This window comes from Nipponia nippon, unplaced genomic scaffold, assembly GCF_047370975.1.
Source record: "Nipponia nippon isolate SJK-2023a ecotype South Korea unplaced genomic scaffold, ASM4737097v1 scaffold_18, whole genome shotgun sequence".
Taxonomy (NCBI): domain Eukaryota; kingdom Metazoa; phylum Chordata; class Aves; order Pelecaniformes; family Threskiornithidae; genus Nipponia; species Nipponia nippon.
In genome coordinates this window covers 2928115-2948138 of record NW_028262334.1, presented here as the reverse complement: position 1 = coordinate 2948138, position 20024 = coordinate 2928115, and the positions used below count along the sequence as shown (strand labels likewise).

The 20024-nt window shown below is 41.7% G+C and overlaps 4 protein-coding genes and 1 long non-coding RNA gene across 18 annotated transcripts in view; 2 read left to right on the top strand and 3 right to left on the bottom strand.

The window, feature by feature from the left end:
* KNTC1 (kinetochore associated 1) overlaps positions 1-774 on the top strand; it is a 41165-nt gene extending 40391 nt beyond the window's left edge. For 3 of the 4 annotated variants that reach the window (XM_087754928.1, XM_087754929.1, XM_087754926.1), the window contains one exon: positions 144-774. In XM_087754928.1, coding sequence (XP_087611054.1) covers positions 144-203 — 60 coding nt within the window. In that variant the 3' untranslated portion in view covers positions 204-774. The remainder of the gene's footprint in view (positions 1-143) is intronic. The other variant, XM_009472682.2, reaches the window with a different exon arrangement.
* RAD9B (RAD9 checkpoint clamp component B) lies at positions 266-17266 on the top strand. Of its 3 annotated transcripts, XM_087754933.1 has the most exons (10): positions 266-273; positions 788-921; positions 4529-4582; positions 10860-10966; positions 12930-13036; positions 13524-13588; positions 14160-14282; positions 14701-14968; positions 15335-15499; positions 16160-17266. In XM_087754933.1, the coding sequence occupies exons 2-9, from the start codon at positions 902-904 to the stop codon at positions 15488-15490; spliced, it is 900 nt and encodes a 299-aa protein (XP_087611059.1). In that variant the 5' UTR covers positions 266-273; positions 788-901; the 3' UTR covers positions 15491-15499; positions 16160-17266. The 3 variants fall into 3 exon arrangements, with proteins under 3 accessions (XP_087611059.1, XP_087611060.1, XP_087611061.1); XM_087754934.1 differs by lacking the exons at positions 266-273; positions 788-921; positions 4529-4582; positions 16160-17266 and adding an exon at positions 9754-9940 and having other exon boundaries at positions 14701-15443; XM_087754935.1 differs by lacking the exons at positions 266-273; positions 788-921; positions 4529-4582; positions 10860-10966; positions 16160-17266 and adding an exon at positions 12601-12664 and having other exon boundaries at positions 14701-15443.
* Positions 1812-6047, bottom strand: VPS29 (VPS29 retromer complex component). Its single transcript, XM_087754938.1, has 4 exons — positions 5899-6047; positions 3169-3360; positions 2446-2681; positions 1812-2140 (listed from the first exon to the last, which is right to left on the bottom strand). The coding sequence occupies exons 1-4, from the start codon at positions 5899-5901 to the stop codon at positions 2023-2025; spliced, it is 549 nt and encodes a 182-aa protein (XP_087611064.1). The 5' UTR covers positions 5902-6047; the 3' UTR covers positions 1812-2022.
* Positions 9633-14841, bottom strand: LOC148056061 (uncharacterized). Of its 2 annotated transcripts, XR_015704164.1 has the most exons (4): positions 14217-14841; positions 12952-13676; positions 12424-12622; positions 9633-9760 (listed from the first exon to the last, which is right to left on the bottom strand). It is a non-coding gene; the product is annotated as an uncharacterized LOC148056061 (long non-coding RNA). The 2 variants fall into 2 exon arrangements; XR_015704165.1 differs by lacking the exon at positions 9633-9760 and having other exon boundaries at positions 12504-12622; positions 12952-14323; positions 14678-14841.
* The window catches only part of PPTC7 (protein phosphatase targeting COQ7), a 22817-nt gene continuing 19182 nt past the window's right edge, over positions 16390-20024 (bottom strand). Inside the window, exons 6-8 of one of the 8 annotated variants that reach the window (XR_015704162.1) lie at positions 19403-19872; positions 18765-18855; positions 16390-17237 (exon numbers count right to left, since the gene is read on the bottom strand). Coding sequence is in view for 1 of the 8 variants with exons in the window: in XM_087754936.1 (XP_087611062.1) it covers positions 19814-19872 (59 nt within the window). In the remaining 7 variants the exon portion in view is untranslated. Of the gene's footprint in view, positions 19873-20024 lie in introns of all 8 variants that reach the window. The other 7 variants (XR_015704161.1, XR_015704163.1, XR_015704157.1 and 4 more) reach the window with 7 other exon arrangements.

Sequence of the window (20024 nt, the reverse complement as noted above, 5' to 3'; positions counted from 1 at the left end):
TTGTATATAATAAAATATCCCTTTATATTTTACTTGGACCAAATCTGTGCCATGCTAAGCCTTATGCTCTCAAGTACTTCCACAGGTCTTGGATGATATGCTGTTTTCCTAAGCCCTGGTGCCACTGTTCTTTTACCTTCCAGATGTATCTGAATGGACCAGAGGAGACGCGTGTACGAGAACTGTCATCGAGAAGATCTTGATTTACCCTTTTCTTTTCTCCCTCTACTGGCAAGATGAGGGCCACGCACTGAGAACGCTCATACTGGTCAGGTGAACGTTAAAACTAAAACCTCAGTGCTCTTTTACCAGAAGCTACCCCAAGCTTTCCACACTTATTTTAACTGTTTGAGGCTGTTCCGTCTCCGTACTCCATCCCTATTGAAACAGTTTAGATTTACAGCAGAATTTGCTGTTTCTATTCAGCAGTAATGTTCATATTCAGCACTTTGATATTAGGAAGGATTAAAGTTTATTTCCTTTACTTCTATATTTCTCCATGTTTAAGTCTACTGTCAGGATCACTCTAAGATTTCATTTACACAGACATAACCTTGCATAATTGTGATAAACTTTTTTTAAAACTGTAAGTGATGTACTTCATGTAAAATACGCTTTGTAGACAAATTGTAATTTTAATTACAGTGAGCATGAATAAACAGACTTCTTTCTTACACATCAATTTTGGCCTTACAGTATTCTATAAACCTTTTTTAATTATGAAGTTGTCAGTAAATTGATGTTCCACTCAGTCACTAACCTTCCCTGAATAATGATGTGTGCCAAGGTTTTCTTTTCAGCTGTGTTCTTGCTGTGTGTCTGCAGCAGGGTAAAGCAACAGGCACGTGTTTCGCTGCATGAAAGAGCAGTTAGCCAAAGGTTCCTGAGATACCAGGCTGAAATGCTTGGCCTTTTTTTAAGGTAAAGCACACTTATTTTGACTAATTTAGTCAGCTTATGACACAGAAGTAAGGGTTCTAGCTGATCCCTTAGGTTCTGTGAAAACCATTAGTTTGACTCAAACCCTCGTAACAAACACCCCACAGCTTTTTGCATAGATACAGCACCAAAAAAAGTCATAATACGAAGGCCAACATCTGCAAAGGAAACAGGCCACCATTCTAAATGTTCTTCTGTAGAAGACAAAAGGTAAAACTCTATTTTTATTGGAAAGTTAGCACTCATGAGAAAGGGGAGCTGTTAAAATACATTCAGTTCCCTGCAGTCATGAGAACAGGACAACCAAAAGGTCCCGTCTTCTTGAACAACCAGTTTTTAGTCTTCAGTAGTAGTACAAGCGCCCTATGGAATGAAATTATTTAAAACCTTTGTACATGGAGCAAAGCGCGTATACACGTAGTGTCAGATATAAGCCATAAATAAAGGAAAGCCTCTCTTGGCTGTTCACAGATTTGAGACCATCATTCATTAAAGCACAGTGGTGTTTGAAACTGCTTTGGTTATAAAAAGACTAAAGTGAGACTTTCTAGAGTGAAATTACAACTGTAAGTTATAAGTTAATTGTAACATTTTCAGAATCTATTAATCACTCCATTTTATTCTTTTAACTTAATTGGGAATGTTACATTGAGAAAATCAAATGTCAGCTGGACTCTGAAGCAAATGTAACATGGCCCCAGAGCCCTCAATCTTTTTGTTCAAGCCCTTTACGAGTATCCTTTGGAAGTAAGTCACCAAACCAGAGCATCAGGCATTTTAAAAGCAACTACAACTGTTGCATTTTTTTCCCCAACAACAGTTCAAAATGCTTAGTTTTTCTATGAAGTGGAGTTTATTACAACATTAAGGAACAGTATTTAAACAGTTATTTTAATGGAATATTTTACAAATCAATTCAATACAGAGAGAAGCAAACACAATGTTGTTTTAAAGTTACTACCAATAAGCTACATTGTTAAGCTGTTAGCGAGTAAGTGTAGTACTGTAAACTAGCAATCAAGTATTGTAGTAACTTGCAGTTCAGAATGAGATGGTAAAAATACCAGACAAGCAAATACATTTTTAAGACTTTTTGTACTCAATTCTTTCTACTTTCACATCATCTCCAATTAGTTGATAGACATATGTAACTACTGTAGAAGCCTGGATATCCATCAGCACAAATGAAGGAATGATGTTGCTGGAAAGAGAGGAAAAAATTCATATTAACTGTGTGTATATAATCGCCTTAGCAGTGTTTCACCACTAGTTAACAGAAATCAGTCCAAGAAAAATGGATATGAAATTTGTAAGCACAGCACATCGGATCTGAAGCTTTACGTATTTCATTCTCCTCTGTTTCAGTCAAGGAGATTTAGCAAGTACTGTCAACCCTTCCTCTCCCCACCATTCAGAATGTCACCGTTAACCTTCATAATGAGTCTTGGAGTTCAGTTTTGATACCAAACAGAAATGCCCCACAGGTATTCCTCATACTTCACTTACTTCTCTAAGGCATGATAAGCTCCTGTAGCTGATCCTGGATTGATATAGAACTTGTTTTCATGTTCAAATGCCTCAAATTTGTGTGTATGTCCTGAAATTAAGATGTCCACATCAAACTGCCTTTGTAGCAGTGCCAGGCTGGCCATATCACCCCAAGGAATAACCTGATGGCCATGAATCAGCCCGATTTTGAACTGTCCAACAGTTACAACTTTCTGTTCAGGATAATTCAGGTTCTAAAAATTAAAAAAAAAAGAAAGAAAAGAAAAAAGAAAACAACAAACATTAGATGTACAAATTTATATTTAGAAATATCTATGCAACACCAAGAAGAAAGGGGGAAAGCTTATGGAAATATTCAGTGTAATTGGGCCCTACTGCTATAAAATGAGAGCTACAAAGCTGCTTTTACAAACACTGTGGAGAATGTGGTAGGATGCAAGGAACGGCAAAGATCTGACAACAGCAGGTCCTGTTTGCTGGAGTCCTAGACATAGCCAAGTACGCAAATTACTTCTGTTCATACTGATGACAGGTGAGAACTTACTATGCAGTTCACATTATTGATTTTAACCCCAACTCTTTTGCCCAGTTTTCTTTTCACACGCTCTTAGCGCTACATAACCTCAGTTTGCCCACTTCTGCTTGAATTACAAATAACCCAAACGTTGCCTATATGTAAACGATGCACAAACCCATGGCATTATCAATAGAGGACACTACCTCATCAAAGTCCCCTCTGACAACGTGAACATCCCCGGCCAGAGTCTTGAGGTAGTCATAAGTGTCCTTGGTGCAGAGGTTTCCTGTGCAGAGGATGTGTTGGATCTTCCCTGGAACCAGCAGTTTTTTGAATTTGGCTGGGAGGCTGTTGCATCGATGTGGAATGTGAAGATCTCCTAATACTAACACCAACTTATCAGGTGTCACGAGAGGAAAGAAAGAGCATTACAGATACTTATTAAGACAAAAATCATTTGCAAACAGAAGGCATTGCAATGTTTTCTTCAGTTTCATAACTTCGCATTTTGATGCAAAAACTACTAAAATAAGAATAAAATGGTGACGGAATATTGCTTTATTGAGGGAAAACAAGGGCCCTTACTAATGCAGAACCTATTATCCAGAGAGGGGCCTTAAAAACACAACAGTCTACACAATTTCTTTTTTTTTTATTTTGTTGCTGAAAGCCATTGCAAGGTATAACAACAGAAATGTGTTACTACTTGATGTATTTTACACAAATTTGGAAACTACCATAAACTATCCCACTTCTTTTTTTCTCCTTAAACATCCAAAAAAGAAAACCAGGACATCTCTAGTACATGTTCTCAAGCACAGACCTGCCTACACTGTGGCCACTTCCCTTTAAAACTCCTCCTCCAAGTTTCTTTCTACTTTAATTAACTTCTGTTTTCTTCCTTATCAAAAAAAAAAAAAAAAAGCAGCAAATTTGCAACATGTGTTAATAGCTGCCCAGAGTAGCCGACACTTTCAGAGGCCGGACTGTAGGAGCCCCTGAACAACAAGATAAGACTAACATTTAAAAAAAAAAAAAAAACCAAACCAGAAAAAAACCTCAGGGCACTGCAGAGAAGAGAAGCCAGCCTACTGCACACAGTGGTTCTCTTGCCAGTTCTATATATGCATAGTTTCACTACAATAGATGCAAGGAGAATACAAATTTAATGGGGGCTTCGAAATTAAGGATTCAGATGAAGTAAGACCATAGTTTAATATCACAGGTTTTAAATCTGCGAATAAAGAAATAATTAATGCGAGCAACAGAGCAATAAATTAATTATGCAAAAAGGGCATAAAAAGCTCTATGAAGCATGGGGTGTTATGGCACTACACTGTAAAAACACTGGATCTAGAGACAGTCATCCCTGTTAACTTGATAAATAGCTCCATATTAAAAGAGAGTTTATCTTCCAACCATAATGCTTTGTTAGTAAGACAGTTCCTAAAAGGACAGCCATCAAATGTGCTTGTAAAAGATACAGCCCAGACAGATATACATACATAAGCAGTAGTAACTATGCTAAGAAATTTTTTTAATATTTGCTTTTCAAATTTTTAGGCCATGCAGCTCTCTTCATGCTAACAGTCATCAAAAAAGGCAGAGGGAACTTGGGTGAGTTTTTTGTTTCAGTTTTATTTTTTTTCAGATTAAGAATCTCAGTGCCATCATCAAAGCCATGCATCTTTGGAGAACAGATGGTTGAAATTATCGGTAAAGCAATACAAGAGTTTTTTAATGAATGAGCTACTAATTTAAAATTAACCCGGGGGGGGGGGGGGAAGGAACACATTTTTGATGGTCTTTCAAGAGTTCCCAGTGAAAAATACCCTCACTAGCATCAGTCTAGAGATGATATATTTGAATGCAAGTAAAAAATGAATAACAAGTGATTTTGATTATTCAAGTGGCAATAGATAGATTCTCTTCATGATGCTTAAGGGACTTCGACATGAAATACCAATTACGTATTTACTGTTTAATTATGCTGCCACTTAAAGTCAGCAGTTTGTGCATTCAAAGACCACTTCCTTTGCTGACGAACTGGCAGGCCCCATATTTTCCCCCAAATCACGTTTGAGCTCCCATTAATTAAAGAAAAGCTTGGCAGGCTACAATCACAAGAACAGATCAAAAGCATTGAAGTATGTTTAATAATCACAGGTATCTGCGACATAAAATAGCGGCAAATAATGTTACAACATCTGGGTTTAACTAGGAATTTAGGTGCGCTCTTGAGCGTGGTTTGAGCAGCAGCCCCCAATTCATATGTACCATCTGACAGTCACATCATCTAGGAACATTAACAAGCCCTTACCACCGGTGTTAGCAACAGCCAAGAGGAGTAAACTTACTCTGTGCCCAGCCTTATTGGAATGAAGAAGTTGATTGCAGACAGGGGGGAATGAAAAACAGGGTGAAACATGTTCAATGTTAAACAAAAGAAAGCAACAGAAAAGAAAATATAGCCAAATGAATAGGCGAATAATAATTAATGAATTGTTGATGTTATGAAAGAAGCGTTAAAAAATAAATAAATAAATAAAATTAAAAATCGGCTCCTGCGCGCAGCCCCCGGCCGCTCTGCCGCCGGCGGCAGCCCCTCGGCACGGCCTCCTCACCACCGGCGGGCCCTCAGCGCCTCCACCTCCTCTCAGCGCCCCCCTCCCGCCCCTCCATCTACCTCAGCTCGGCATTAGGCGGATTTCTGGGCGGCGACTGACAAAAAACCTTCCCCGAGCTCACGTTCGGCACAGCCGCTCCGCGGCCGCCAGTGGGGCCCGCCCGCCCGCCGCGCCGCTGACCCAGGCCCGCCCGGCCGCGGCCGGAGGAAGCGAGCCTAGCACCCTCCCCCGCCCCCGGCGCGGCGGGGCGAGCCCCGGCGGGGAGAGGGCCCCGGGGGTGGGGGACGGGGCGTCCCCGCCGCTCACCATCCTGCTCGGCGCCGCGCTGCCTCACACCAGCCGCTGCGGCTCCTCCCGGAAGCCAGGCCGGCGCCAACCACCCACTACGGCGCCTCCGAAGGGCCAAGGCAGCCCGAAACGCGTTTCTCCGCAGCCGCGCCTGTGGCTATATCCGGGTCTCTGAAGAGCGCTAAGCCCCGCCCCTCGCCTGCAGTGAGGCGTTTCCCGCCTTTTCTGCAGCCGTCGTGCGAGGGGAGGGTTGCGCAGCCGGCCATGAAGTGTGTCATTGGGGGGGGTCACCTCAGAGGTACCTGCGGCCCCAGAGGAGGCGGTGTGCCTGGGGCAGAGGGGTGCATGTGGGAGAAACAGGCACCCCAGAGCGGGGCCGCCTCAGGGCGGCACACCTCAGTGGGGCTGGCGGCCGTGGGAAGGTGTGACTGGTCGCTGGCACGCTGGGGTCCCCAGCACTGCCCTCAGTGGGCTTCCCCGTGGGGGCTTTCAGAGGGTGCCAAGTGGGAGCTGCGGCCAGCTCTGCCACGGTCAAAGCAGAGCTGAGGAGCTGCTTCTTCCTTATCCCCCGGAGGAAAAAGGCATTTTTGCCAGGCAACATGCGGCCTCTGAAAATTGTTCCAATTAGAGAGCAGAGGGGTGGATTTGTGGTACTTTCAGGTGGAGAAGCCATTGCTTAGCTGGGCACCTCCCTGCGCAGGCCGTTCTCCTTCCAGAGGCCTGGCTAAACCTGCGCGCAGCGTTTCACGCGACGTGCCGCTCTGCCGGTGCCAGGCTGGGCAGAGGCAAATTTTGAGACCTGCTGCTGGTTTCTTCTGTGTTTTCTAGGGCCACATCTTTACAGATGTCCAACTGCTTACCACTTGCTCAAACTTGTTGCCATTTAAAAAAATGTAATTTCTAACTTCAGTGGTGTGTCGGCGAATTAGAATAATTTGTGTTGACATCAGGTCACGCCAGTTGCTGCAGAGGGACAGATGACATTTGAGGTGGGCCTCGTCGGAGGCAACTTTCAAAAACATCAAGGTGTTAGTGCTACTAAAAAGTAATGTTTTCCACCATGTCATTGGTTTTCTTTGAAACGTGTAGGAAATCTGTAATGTTTCCTCTTAAATTATTCTGGAGAAAATGCATTATAACTCTTTTTTAACTTAGAATGCATATCGCCCTGTTTTCTTTTCCTGCTAGTGTTTGGAAGAGCAATACATGCCATAGCACGTATTAGTGATGAATTTTGGTTTGACCCCATAGAAAAAGGTGTAAGTCAATTTGGTTTCTTGTAATTTAAAAATCTTTCTTGGAAGCATAGTATTGATGTTGTTGGATATTGTGTTGTTTTCTTACAGGTGCCCTTTGATCTGAGTTACATTCTCTCTCAGCTTCCTCCACTTTCAATATGGACAAATGCCATATTTTCTGTAATTGTAATTATGCAGATTGCATCGTGGCAGGTTCATTCCTACTCTGCCCCTAGTTTTCTTCAAGTTTTTGTTTTCCAAGCTGAATCTTGTCCAGGACATCCAGATTAATACCAAGGGTTTTATTTCTGTTGTCATGGGTCAAAAGGTTTATGTTTTGTACCCCATCAGAAGCTGCCTCTAAACAATACGGTTTTGTACCAGTATGACTCAACAGGAAGAATGCATCCGTTAATATGCCTCTGATTAATCCAACACCATTTCCAGCAGAATTAGGTTTTTCTCTAGAGGTTTTTTAGTTAAAAGTGATCAACTCTCCTTAACTTGCTGGGAGGCTGGAAAATCAGAAGTGGAGATAATGTCTTTTTATACCTGAAGAATTTTTGAGGTGCTAGTAGTGTCTTTGCTCATTTGTACGTATCACGTGGATGGGCGTATGGGAAGATTGTTTTAGAATAAACTCCAGTCCTTCAAATGCCTCAAACACAAGCTGAGCTTTAAGTGCTTAAGTAACTCACACTTCAGGGCCACTTAAATTTCCATAGATTGGATTCCTATGCCTGTATTATACCAGTGACTTCTGACCAGTAATAATGAAGGTGATAAGTTTGAACATGATTGTATGCATGATGCATCTATATTTATTTTGAGATGTACACATTGAAAGGTTTTGTGGCTTAGGTATGGTACTGAAGCACAGAGATGGCTTTTTTGTTAAAGGTTCGATATGAAATATTTTGAGTTAATAAATTATTTTACTTATATTTTCAGCTTGCCTTAAGATCAGTGAATTCTTCAAGGTCAGCATATGCATATGTCTTCTTCTCATCAATGTTTTTTCAACATTACTGCTGGACAGCTGTGTCTCAACCATGTCAGAAGGAAAAACAGTTATCCCTCCCATGTAAATTGATAATTAAGGTACATTTTAGTGGATTGTTATGCACAGCTTTGTAAGCAGCAAATTAGCCCAATTACCAGTTGAAATTATAGGGGGAAGCTCACAGAGGCATGTAGATGGCTCTAAACTCAAGCACTTCTGAGCAATTCTGCAAAAGAGAGCGTTGGTCTTTAATTATATTTAGAAGTTGTACCTCCTGAGCTGTGCCCTGCGGTTCCCAAAGTCTGCACCAGCTTAGTCTTGGGGTGAAGGAATACCACATTTCTGCCTCTGGAGCATTTCTCCTGTAGCCTTCAAAACCAGTATGAGGCAGGAGAGCTTTGACCACTTGTTTAGCAAACAGATCTGTTGGCCACGTATTGGAATAGTGGGTGAGGACGGTGAGGATCAGTATTGGCTGCCTCAGTCTCTGCTTACAAAGCAGTTTGGGGAAGCCATAAAAGCAGGAGCGTGAGGTAAACTGTACAAAACTAGGGAAATAATATTGAAAAATTGCTTGGTGAATAACCTCTGCAGTGATTTTTTGTTGGGTTTTTTTGTTTGTTTTTTTTTTTTACAGTCAGTTCTTCCTGTATTTAGATATGTAAATGTGCTGGAAAGGAATGTAGAGAAATGCAGCATTTATACAAATATTAATGATCATCACATAACTTTTCAGCTCCTCTGCAAACATGGTAGGTTACACATAAAGTGACTTTACAGAAACGGAAGCAGTTTAAAACAGCAGGGCAACACAATATTTAGTGTAATTATTAACTGAATGTTATTGATGGAAGATTATGCCAAACACTTCCAGCCTCTTCACATCGTAATTTATACTTCATGTGCATCACCTTGTTAAAATGAAGTTACAACAGGCTTTATCAGACGAACGTTCTTCAGTTCAGTAGTTAATGCATGCTATGTATTAATTATCAGCCTACTGCTTACAAATTAGAGTAAATTCTGAAAAAACACACATTATGGAAAGGGAGGGAAATCCTGTTTTGGCAGGTGTTTGAACTAGAGGATTTACTGGGTCTTCCCACTTGTAATACTTGGAGTTCTTCAACATGGTGACAGCTCTGACATCCTCAGTCCAGCAGAACACCAAGTATATCCATCGGCATTAGTCTTTGCAAAACTCATAAAGAACCATCATCTATCAACGCAGCTTGCTGAGCTGTGCTGCGTAATAGACACTGGTTTATATTATTAAAAATCTAGCTTGTATTACTAATAATGAGAGAATATATTGAATTAAGTCTCAAGACAATTAAGCTCACTTAGCTTGTGCTTATCTAGAACTACAAAGAGATCTGTAGGCTTTGCCTTTTTGTATTCCACCACCATTTATATTATACCAGTTAAATATTGAAGCCTTTTTTTCCCCTGCTTTTGTTAAACTTGTTGCTGTTCACTTATTTCTTGTGGATTCTTAAAAAACTCAGATGCTGGAGGGGCATGACTAATAGGATGAAGGAAGTCTTAGATGGAAGGTTAATTCAGTTTTCTATTTGTGGGTGAGTTATTTCCATATAGCCAGAGTAACTCGCTTGGTTGCTTTCTCTGTTGACATTTCCTAAAAGAACAAATAATACTGAAAAAACATTTGAAATTACAGACTCAGCATTGAGTTTTGTTCATATCCTTTATACTTAGGTGTTGTAAAAACATATAATCTGACATTTCAAGAATGTGATCCGTTGCAGGCTGTTTTTGCAAAGCACATGTGTCCAAACATACTTAAAGTCCACTCCAGGTAATGAAAACAAAAATATTTTTTCTGAAAAAAAAAATCATACAGGAGACAATACTGCTCTCATAGTCATTAACGTAATCAAAATCTGATTCGGGCATAGTCAAAAATGGCAAATTCCTAAATCCTGTATCCTAGTGCTTGATTTTTCACACTACAACTTAAGAAATTGGGATCATTCTGCCATTAATCGTACTCAGTCGAACCTTGAGAAGCGTGTAATGTATAATTTGAATTCACACCTTTGAGCAACTTCCACCTATGACAAATAAAGTAGCGCTTTAGTTTTATAGGCAAAGAATCCAGTGGTAAAAGTGCAATTTTTTTTAATGCAATAAGGGAAAGTTCTGCTTTGAAAAGCAGCTCCTGGAAGAACCCAAGATTTGGCACATCATTGCAAGCAAAGGCAAAGAACAGTTAGACTGTGCTTTTCCTGACAGCATTTCTATTAAAAGTGTTTCTTGTGCACAGGAGCTCTTGTCACGTAATCAACTGTTAAAGCATTGAACGTGTATAAAGATACCTCTGTATAGATAGTATGGATTGTGTTTATAAAAAGATGATGCAACTTTTAAAACTGCAAGCTTTTGAATAAAGAGCATAAGACGCCGAGGTTTGCTCAAAATTGTGATATATGCATACAGAAAGGTAGCAGCAATATATATATATAGGTAAGACTGATTTGGCAGCATACACAGGTGTTAAATATAAACAAATCTGCTTTTGTAATTACTCGTTGTATTTTTAGATTTCTTATGTACCTATTGCTATATAAATCAATTAAAAAGATACAGCACGCTTTTAAGGGGTGCACATTTCAAAGGCAGTTTTTCCAACAGTATTGCCAAGTAACAATTTTAATTTCTAATGTGAGTAACAAATGCTAGCTAGTTATTTGTGGCATGTAAAATTATTTTTATAGGCTGCTGGCTGATATAATGATACACTTTCCGACCAGTCAAGAAGAAGTAACCTTATCAGTTACTCCAATGAAAGTTTGTTTCAAGAGTTACACTGAGGAAGACACTGGTAAGGAAATTCAAAATATGAAACAATATTGGGACTTTAAAACAGGTGAACTAAAGGAGTAATAACTGTGGCAACATAAACAGAGAATGCGTTTTATGGCCGAATGAGATTTTTAAGAGAGGGAACATATGGGGAGAGATTTTAAGTCATACTGCCACCCTCTGGTTTCGATATATTTTCAGAAAGTATGTTTTTAATAACATTTTCCTGGTATCGGTGGCAGGTATCAGACTGAGCAACCAATTGAAATAAATTATGCCGCTTGCTGTAGGCTGGAACAGAGGTAATTACTGTGCTGCAAGAGCAGAAGCACGGCAACAGACAGGAAAAAGGAGATAATTTTATGTTTTAAAAAGAACTATTTAAATCTGAATACCATAATTATAGAATTGATATCATTAGGGAGTATATTTTAGCGTAAGGGCAATGCAGTGTGTTAGCTGGCCTAACACCGGTACGCTGCGCGCTGCCATTTTCAGATCTCCGTCAGGGATGGAGAACAATCTAGATTCTTGGTGTGTGACTCAAACTAATTTTAAAGATATAATTGTGGTTTTGAAGTATAGGTTCTTGTATATCATGTAATAAAGGCATGCTTTTCATATTTGCTTATGACCAAAGCTGAGGATAACAACCTAGAAAAAGATGACTGCCTAGAGCGTAGGAGTGGGGATTGTGCTGAGAACAGGCTAGAGCAGTGGAGAGCAAGAAGGATTAAGTGGTGGAAACTGACTGGAGTGAAATGGGGAAGAAATACCTGAAAATAAGAAGACACTAAAAAGATTACATTTTGAATGACAAATTTTGTTATTTTAGAAACATACAAGGGTTATTGTAAGAGAGCGGAAAAAAATAGGAGGTAAAAATTTAATGAGATACCAAAAAAACAAACAGTCAAGGAGAAAAAGGAGGAATTACAGGCATTGTTCTTGTTGTGTAGCATGTGATGCAATACACTGCCTGCAGCAAACGTTCTGTATGCGCTGAAAGAAAACGTGTCCTTTGAACGTATCATCTGGCGATGGCTTGGGTTTTTCCACATGCAGGTTTAATTTTCAAAGAAAGACATTACACCTTCTGCCTAGACTTGTTTTCGATTGCACGTGGCGGGCTCTGCCTTGCAGAAGCTGGCAGGTGTTGGAAGCGTGCATTTCTACAGTTTTAAGGAACTTCACAAGATTATATTGGAACACACAATGGGGCCTTGTTGAAGGCTGAGATAAAAAAAACCCCTCTCTTGAGCAGAGAAACACAAGACTGGGAACAGTTTGTAATACTTTGTTGGCAGCCTGGCTTTGGGGGAGAACTGGATAGGTGTGTCCTGTTCAAACTGCTGTACAATTTTTCTGAATGCCTCTGGGACTGTAACGCAGCAGGGAAGTACCCTCGTACTTTCTTCGCGCACACCTAATAACAACTACGCGCTAATCTAATGATAACAAACAACAATTGAATACCTGAAACTGAAGAGCTTATTTCCTGTTGCCACTTACGTATCCGGAAAAGATTATAATTTAAAACAAAGAACCTAAGTCCACCTTCATTGTCCTCCGATGATTGCCAGCAATTATGATTAATCTGTTAAAGTCATGCTGCGTTTTGGTCTTCCCATCTATGCAACAATAAGCAGCCGGTAATACCGTTTGTGATGAATGCCTGTCGACAAAGCAGATTTGCAAGAACGACAGCGGGTATCAGGTTAGATCACGCAGTGGAACATAAAATAGGTTCTGTTAAAAGCCATTTAAATCTACACGATGTACTGTAAATAAATGGAGGATTTTATTTTACTTGATTATGAAATAAATGTAGAGAAGTAAACATTTATTACTGTTAGTCGCTATAAAAATACAATTATTTGTTCAACCGATGCTGATGTAAAAACCTTATGGTTATAATCGTAGTTTTGTTGAGTTCACACTTCACTCCTTTGAGTCCTGGGCTTTCTTGTTATTTTAAACAGATTTTTCAAAGACAATGCTTACTGAAATACAACTAAATCCAGATGAATTTGACTACTTTCAAGTTGGAGTAGATTCTGAAGTGACATTTTGCCTTAAAGAATTGAGGGTAAAGTAAGAATTTCTCTTGAAAATAAAACTTTTCCCATTAATTTGCCGGACTTGACCAGGACAACGCAGAACGGTCCCCGCAGAACGGCGGAGGCAGTGTGCCACCAGGCCGCCGGACCAGCAGCGGTATTTCACCAGCTGGCTGAGGATTAGCTTTAAAAACCCCCAAGATGTTCGGGACACTGGGGAGTCCCTCTCGGTAGCCTTTGAAAGGCAGGTGAAACATCTGTAAAACAACAGAACTGTAGTTTAGGTGCTGGGCAGCCGCACCATAACCGTACTGGAGAAAGCATCACGGCCACAGAAGTTCCACATGCAGAAGCTTCTTTGGCAATGCTCCGGGCAGGGCAGGCAAGAAATGTACTCCAGCAGCAGTAGACTTTTACCCTTTTTTTGCCGGTAAACAACAGCTGGCATAAACTTACATTCCAACATTGATCTTCTGTTTTTAAAACCATGCTTAACCACCCACCCCTTCTTTTCAGGGACTGCTGGCATTTTCAGAGGCTACCAGTGTTCCCGTCTCCATCCATTTTGACAGATCTGGAAAGTACGTTTTGGAACATACCTGACTAGAACTACTGCAGTTACAACTCCGCAGTCGATTTTTGTCTGCAGGTTACTCAATGAATATTTGACTGGAACAATAAAATAGATTTTCATTTCGTACCAAAAGCTGTATTTCTAATCTGCGATACAGGGTTACGTAGTTTGTTATTATGCATAAAGCATTTACCACAGGCATCAGCATTACTAAGCTAGCCGTGCTGACTAACGGGCACCTATATGTAAGTTACCTGGACACTTCAGGCTCTCAGTCTAATGCATGCAAGGGTTTTATTTAGTAGTCTAAAGAAACAATGCTTTTTCTGTTTAAAATATAATTTTAAGTTACATATTTATAATTTGACCAAGTATAATATTGTATAGGATTTGCTCGTTGGTGCATTTAAATCTGTAACAGGAAGCCATCTCCTGTTCCTCAGCAGCAAACACATTTGATTTTCAGTGTTTCAGAGGGGGAGCTTTTTAACCTTTACGTATAGAATTGCACGAGCTGTGTTTCCTCCCCCAACACGCGTAGTTGTGCATGATGTTTGACCCTGAACATTTGTGTTTAGGCCAATCGCTTTCAGCATTGAAGATACGGTGCTGGAAGCCAGCTTTATTTTGGCTACCTTGTCTGACATCGAGAAGGAGCCAGCTTCCCAGCAGCCTCCCTGCTTTTCACAGCGGCAGGAAAGGTAACGGTGGGCACCGGGGGCGGGCGAGGGAGGCAGACTGCCTGAAGAGGATGGAAAACAGAAGTTTAGTTTTCCAGCCAAGTCAGGTTTAAGATGGAAAGGAAGTGATCTGCTCATTCTTGCAGGGTGTTGGTAAGCATCGTACGGATCCTGGAGTCTTTGTTCACAGGAAAACTGTGAACTAGGCGGGTTCAGGAACGTCTTGGCATCACGCAGAGCAATAAAGCTCAGCACAAGAGAGAGCACTCTGTGCTAGCTTCTGCTTTCCTTTCTCTCCACGGGGCTGTGTTGCAGTAGGAGGGGAAGATACTTGTTGAGAATCTAAAGCCATAATGCTGTTTGTTAACAGAAAATAAAGACATTCTAACAAAACCACGGGAAAGCCAGTTACTAACCTGACCTCCTCTCTCCAATCCAGCTCGAAGACATGTACGGGTAAATCCGAAAACACCTCCATGGATAAAGACAGCAACGCAGCAGCAGTTGCTTCTAAAAAGCCACAGTGGAATGGAAATGCACCGAACACAGAGGCAGCGAGACCTGCGAGTCCTTTGGCAAAACAAGAGGTGACAAGTATTCCCAGAGTGACAAAGCGAGGAAGGACAGGCGGGGAAGGACCAGCCGCGGCCGAGGCAGAGGACCCTGCGGCGCTGGAAGAGGAGGCAGCAGGGTCTCGTTATCAGAGGGTAAGGAGGCTCCCGGCCGCATTGACAGTGGGATACCCGAGCTGGAATCGAGCTGAACGCTGCCTGTGGCCTGGGGGTTACTGCGCTGGCACTCGCTTCTCCCCGGGGCGGTTCAGTGGGACCGGCTTTCCCAGCGGCACAGCTGACAAACAACGCCACTACCACGTTTAACTGTAATGCTGCAATAGGCACAGGTGGCAGCTGCGTTTCACTGGGAAACACTGTAGACTGATAAAGATTTTAAAGTGTGCTTTTGAAGCAGCACAAGCTTCAGAAATAATTAACCTCCCAATTCTGTATCACGTGCCATTTCTCACTTCTATAAATATTGCATTTTCCAGTTTCATTCCTTATTTTTTGGAGCAGTTTCTTGTAAGGAGAAGGATGCCATCAGTCACACCTGCCATAGTTTCGCAACAGCAAGCGACACCGAAGAGGATTTTGGCAACGTGCAGAGCTCCCCCGTTCTCTAGGAACGCAAAGCGTTCGAATGCAAGTGAAGGCTATCGGGGATTGCCTTGAAAGATAAAAGTATGTTTGACGTGGTAATTGCGGAGCTGTTTCTAATTTTAGAAAGTTTAATGGCAATTCTTCAAGTTAGAACTTGATGGAAACTATTTGTGTTCTGAGCTGGTGCAGTGAACTGCATTTCACAAATACCTACTCAGCCTGGAAGGCGGGAATCCTGCTCAAACGGTGCCTGTCTTTTTTTTGCAAGACGGATAAAAGAGGACAAAACCCAGTACCGACTACTTTATCGTTTCCTGCTCTGTCGGTACAGGTTAAGTGTTTATTCGCTGTTTGTGTTAACCACCGGCACGGGTCACTAAAACCCTTAGAGCTGTCATAATGCGATATAAATCCAGGCCATGCTGGACTAGATTGAGGTTCCTGCGCTGTGTAGGTACCGGCTCTGGATGCTCAGCTCCCCAGTACGTTCTCACTAGAGAATTCAAACTGCGTTACCACTTCAGGCAAATTAAGCTGCTGTTGTAAAATTAAGAGCGCTGGAAAAATAAACCCGTCCACTCTGGCACTGCCAAACAGGTTATCGCTACAGAACAGCCGGTATTATACAGAAACTTTGTGGAGCTAGCGTTTAACTGAATAGCCAAAGTTGTCATAGAAACGCGTTTGACAAAATAAAAGTGATGTTTGAAAGCATGCGTTTCAGAGGCGTCTGTGTTTCAGGCCTGCGTCATCCTTTCCCCGCTCCCTGCCTGCTGGTTCCAGCGCGGGCTGGAGAACGCCACACGAAGGTCGGAGCGGCGGCTGGGCGTTTCTGCGCCACCAGTGACATCACCGCATTTAACAAACAGAGGTTTGCTGTCAACTTAAAAAAAAACCAACACATTTTAGTATAAATACTATATTTATTAAATATCTTTACAAGTAATTTAAATGTATTTACAGAACTATTCCTGCATAAGTTATACCTCAGACATGAAATTCACATAATTGCCTCTTAGGTAAGCATAGATGATAGTCTCATTTTAACAACAACAAAAAAGCATCCTCATTAGATACAGCCTCAGATTTGCTTCATTATTTCAGCTATCTTTGTAAGAAACCACTTCATACAGTCCGTCTCTACACGCACAACCCGTTTATTCCCCTGGAGAAAGGCTGTCCGTTACCCGGAGACGGAGATCCCGCCACACAACCCCTCGCATCTTTGCCAGACCTTCGCCTCTCCCCTCTCCTTGACTCGGTCAGAACTGTCTGGTCCCAAAACCCGATTGTTTTGGTTTTTTTCGGCCATACCCTCTTCTCAAACACGAAGTACGTGCACTTAGAGGGAAGCTGTATGCTGCAGCTCTCCCAAAGATAGCCGGAAAAGTAGCAAGGAACCACAGAGTTTTTTCCAATTCACCACACCTTAGCCCTGTTTTACCCAACCGCCTAGTGACGCTGCTGCAGAGATGCCAGCTCCCGCCAGCCCCGTTACCTTACGGGGTCGCTGGTGGGTAAAACTCCTCCTTCGGGTCACCCGAAGCGCCGGCTCCCGCTAACACCCCCCTCCGCAGCAGCTGCACGCCAGCCCGCGCTCCGCTCACGCACGCTTCCGCTCCACGGAACACCTTTCTTGTACGCTCCGCTCGTGGACAGTCACGAGAATCTAATTCCTAGGAAGTGTTACTGCTTCATGCATCGTTTAAGATTATTTTGATAGTATGGGCCCTGTCGTTTCCTTTTCCAAAAATTTGTTGTGCGCAGACAGCTTAAGTTCATAGGAAGAAATTAGGTTTGATATGTTTAGAGTGCACATCTTAAAAAAAAAAAAAAAACAAAAAACAATCAAGCATGTGATAAAAATATCAATTCTTTATAATACAGTATTGCTTTATAAACAGATGGAAAAGCTATAAGCTTTACTGGTCTTTGGTGTGTCCGGTGAGGGATAAACTCATGGTTTGTAAATCAAAATCCAAATTTGTTCTTTGTTAAAAAAAAAAAAAAAAAATCACGATGTGATATGAGGCAAATGGCTTTGTAGGTACTGCTCAGCTAAGAACGGCTTTAAGGCGGAGAGCGAGGCAGCACGGCTCCGCTTGGGAGCGGGTGGCCCAGTCTCCGCTCGGGGATTCCGGACGCCGGACCGGCGGCGGCAGCGCGCCCAACGCCTGGGCGGGGTAAGCGCCTTCGCCACGCTCATCCCTCCCGTCCGCGTACAGAAATACCGAGGGCTGGGGGCGCGGGGTCAGAGCGCAACGCAGCCCGGGTCCGCGGGGGCGTCGTTTTAAAGTAAGTCCAAGGGAAAGAAGAATTGATCAAATCTGCTCTAATCAAGAAGCGCGATAGTAAATACTGGAGAATAAAATGTAAAGACACCCGGATTTGAGAGGGACCCCCCCTCCCAAACGCTAGAAACAAAGCCCTGTGCTGCAGCGTGAATACATTCCTCCTAACGAGACAGCTAGGTACAGCTTGTTCACTTTTAAAAAACAACAAAGACCGACAATTTGTGCAAAGTTATCCACCGCTCACTGTTCCACGGATCGCAAAACTAATTAATTTTTCTTCATTAATATAATCCTCCCCGTACCCTCACCAAAATAATATTTTGGTCAAGTTAGGGTAGTTAAGGCATTTTGACAAGTAATTACAAGGTGATTTAAAATAGATAGCTAACATTATGCCAATTGAGGAATAGCAGATAAATTACCGAAGAGCTTCCAAATTAATCACTTATTCTTATTACAAATGAAATGCCTGTTACAAGCATGATGCATTGAAATATAGTAAAATGACATGTACATGGTACATGTTAAATGATCTTAAATAAAAGCTTGACATAGTTACGCAAATATACAGTACGAGTCCACAGAAATTCTTTAAACAAGTTGAGGTAACCTCAAACTTAAACAGTTTTAATACAATAAACCAGGTAGTAAAAATCTCCTTTTGAGAGCAGGTAAGATTACTTACTGACCAAGTTTAACTGCACTCACCTAAACAGCAACATTACCCGACTTTTTATATATAAAAACATGGCTTTAATTTATTTCTACATACTTTTCTACCAGCAAAAAAGTTAATGAAAAACTGACCAAAAATATATATATCTTTACAGCTATCAGCTTTTTGTATGAACCTCGGGAAAGGCAAAGGAAAGCTTGCTGGAAGAGGGGGAACAAACGTGAGCTACTGCAATTCAAAAGGAAATGTCGTATTGCAAAGTGGCTGTTAGAGAACTGTAAACATCATTAAGGTTCATTCCGAAACCCCTAAACTTTAGTTACTGAAATGTAAGTTTTGCTGATTATTCATTAATAGTTTCCATTTACGTACTTACTGCTGCCGCCACAGCGTAAGCGAGAGGTGCTTGTTTGAGAGCCAGAAAGATAAGGATCAACGGGACCTCAACCGGTGCAGCGTATTCTGTTCTACACAAGCGAGAATGGCAATTATTAACACAAATTATGTTTCGTTAACAACGGAATTATCTACCAAAAGCGAAGACGTTCGGAGTTGAGGATGATCTGTTCTTTGTGCGACCTCCCGCTGCAGCATTTATGCCGTATCATCCCTTGCTGCCGAGATGGGTTAAAATGCTGAAAGGACCTCAACTTTGGCCAGCTCGGCTTTTTGCGACTGAGTTTAAAGTTTTGTTTAAAAAAAAAAAAAAGAAAATAATTATCCACAGCCAAAACATCCAGATACCAGGCCCATTATGGACGAATGATCTGCAGAACTTTTAAGATCACAGTTAAGCACCCGAAATCACAAAACACATTTGCATCCATATAACTTGAACTAAGTATGTTTTTTGAAATTTCGTACTAGAAAAGGCTCCTAGGCTGACACCATGTATGGCAAGAGCAGAATGTTTACAGCAGTTATAAATCTCCTGAAAACTGGAGCTTAGAAACACGAAACCTCAGCTATCACTGTAACGAGACTATGCTTATGAAACGCTGTTCTGTAACATACCCTTTAATGAATAGCGAACGTTCCTAGTAACTAGAGTAATATGCCCTCTTGCAGGGGTTTTACCTATTGAATCTAGTTTGAAAGATGATAAACCAATTCTATTCCTTTGAAAGTAAGTCACATTTCAAACGCAGGGATTGAGCCTCCCCCTTTTAAGGACGACTAAGCTCTGAAAGACATGCTTCAAGCCTTGAGCTTCTTCATTTCTTGCTGGCAGACCAAGACCAGTGTACTACGAGAGTGGTTCTTAACAAGGACTTCAGTTGTGTCTCAAGACAGGCAACGAGCTCGAGAACCGGCCGCTGAGATCAGCTGCAAAGGAGGAAAGCAATCCTGCCAGCAGGAAACCGTACGGGTGAAGCTAGGAGCTCGGGGACAAGGATAACGTCAGAAGCTGACACTCCGGGCAGATCAGTCTGTGTACTCGGCTACGATAGAAAGAAGGACGGTGATGTCATCTGGTTTTCCCCCTGTAATATAAGAAAAATAAAACTATTTCATCAAACCACAGTGGGTCATCTTATAATCTCTGGCATTCCCCCAAGGAAAGCTCTTTAAAAGAATAGTTTAAATATTCAAACACTGGTTTGTGTAGACGCAAGAACTCTGCTTCCTCCGCCTC

Excerpts from the sequence above, each read along its gene's own strand:
- RAD9B (XM_087754933.1), top strand. The coding sequence starts at position 902 with ATGCTTGGCCTTTTTTTAAG. Across the intron at positions 10,967-12,929 it reads TTACACTGAGGAAGACACTG|ATTTTTCAAAGACAATGCTT; the intron begins GTAAGGAAATTC and ends TATTTTAAACAG. Across the intron at positions 14,969-15,334 it reads CAGGGTCTCGTTATCAGAGG|TTTCTTGTAAGGAGAAGGAT; the intron begins GTAAGGAGGCTC and ends TTTTTGGAGCAG.
- VPS29 (XM_087754938.1), bottom strand. Across the intron at positions 2,682-3,168 it reads TCAGAGGGGACTTTGATGAG|AACCTGAATTATCCTGAACA; the intron begins GTAGTGTCCTCT and ends TTTAATTTTTAG. Across the intron at positions 2,141-2,445 it reads GCTTATCATGCCTTAGAGAA|CAACATCATTCCTTCATTTG; the intron begins GTAAGTGAAGTA and ends CTCTCTTTCCAG.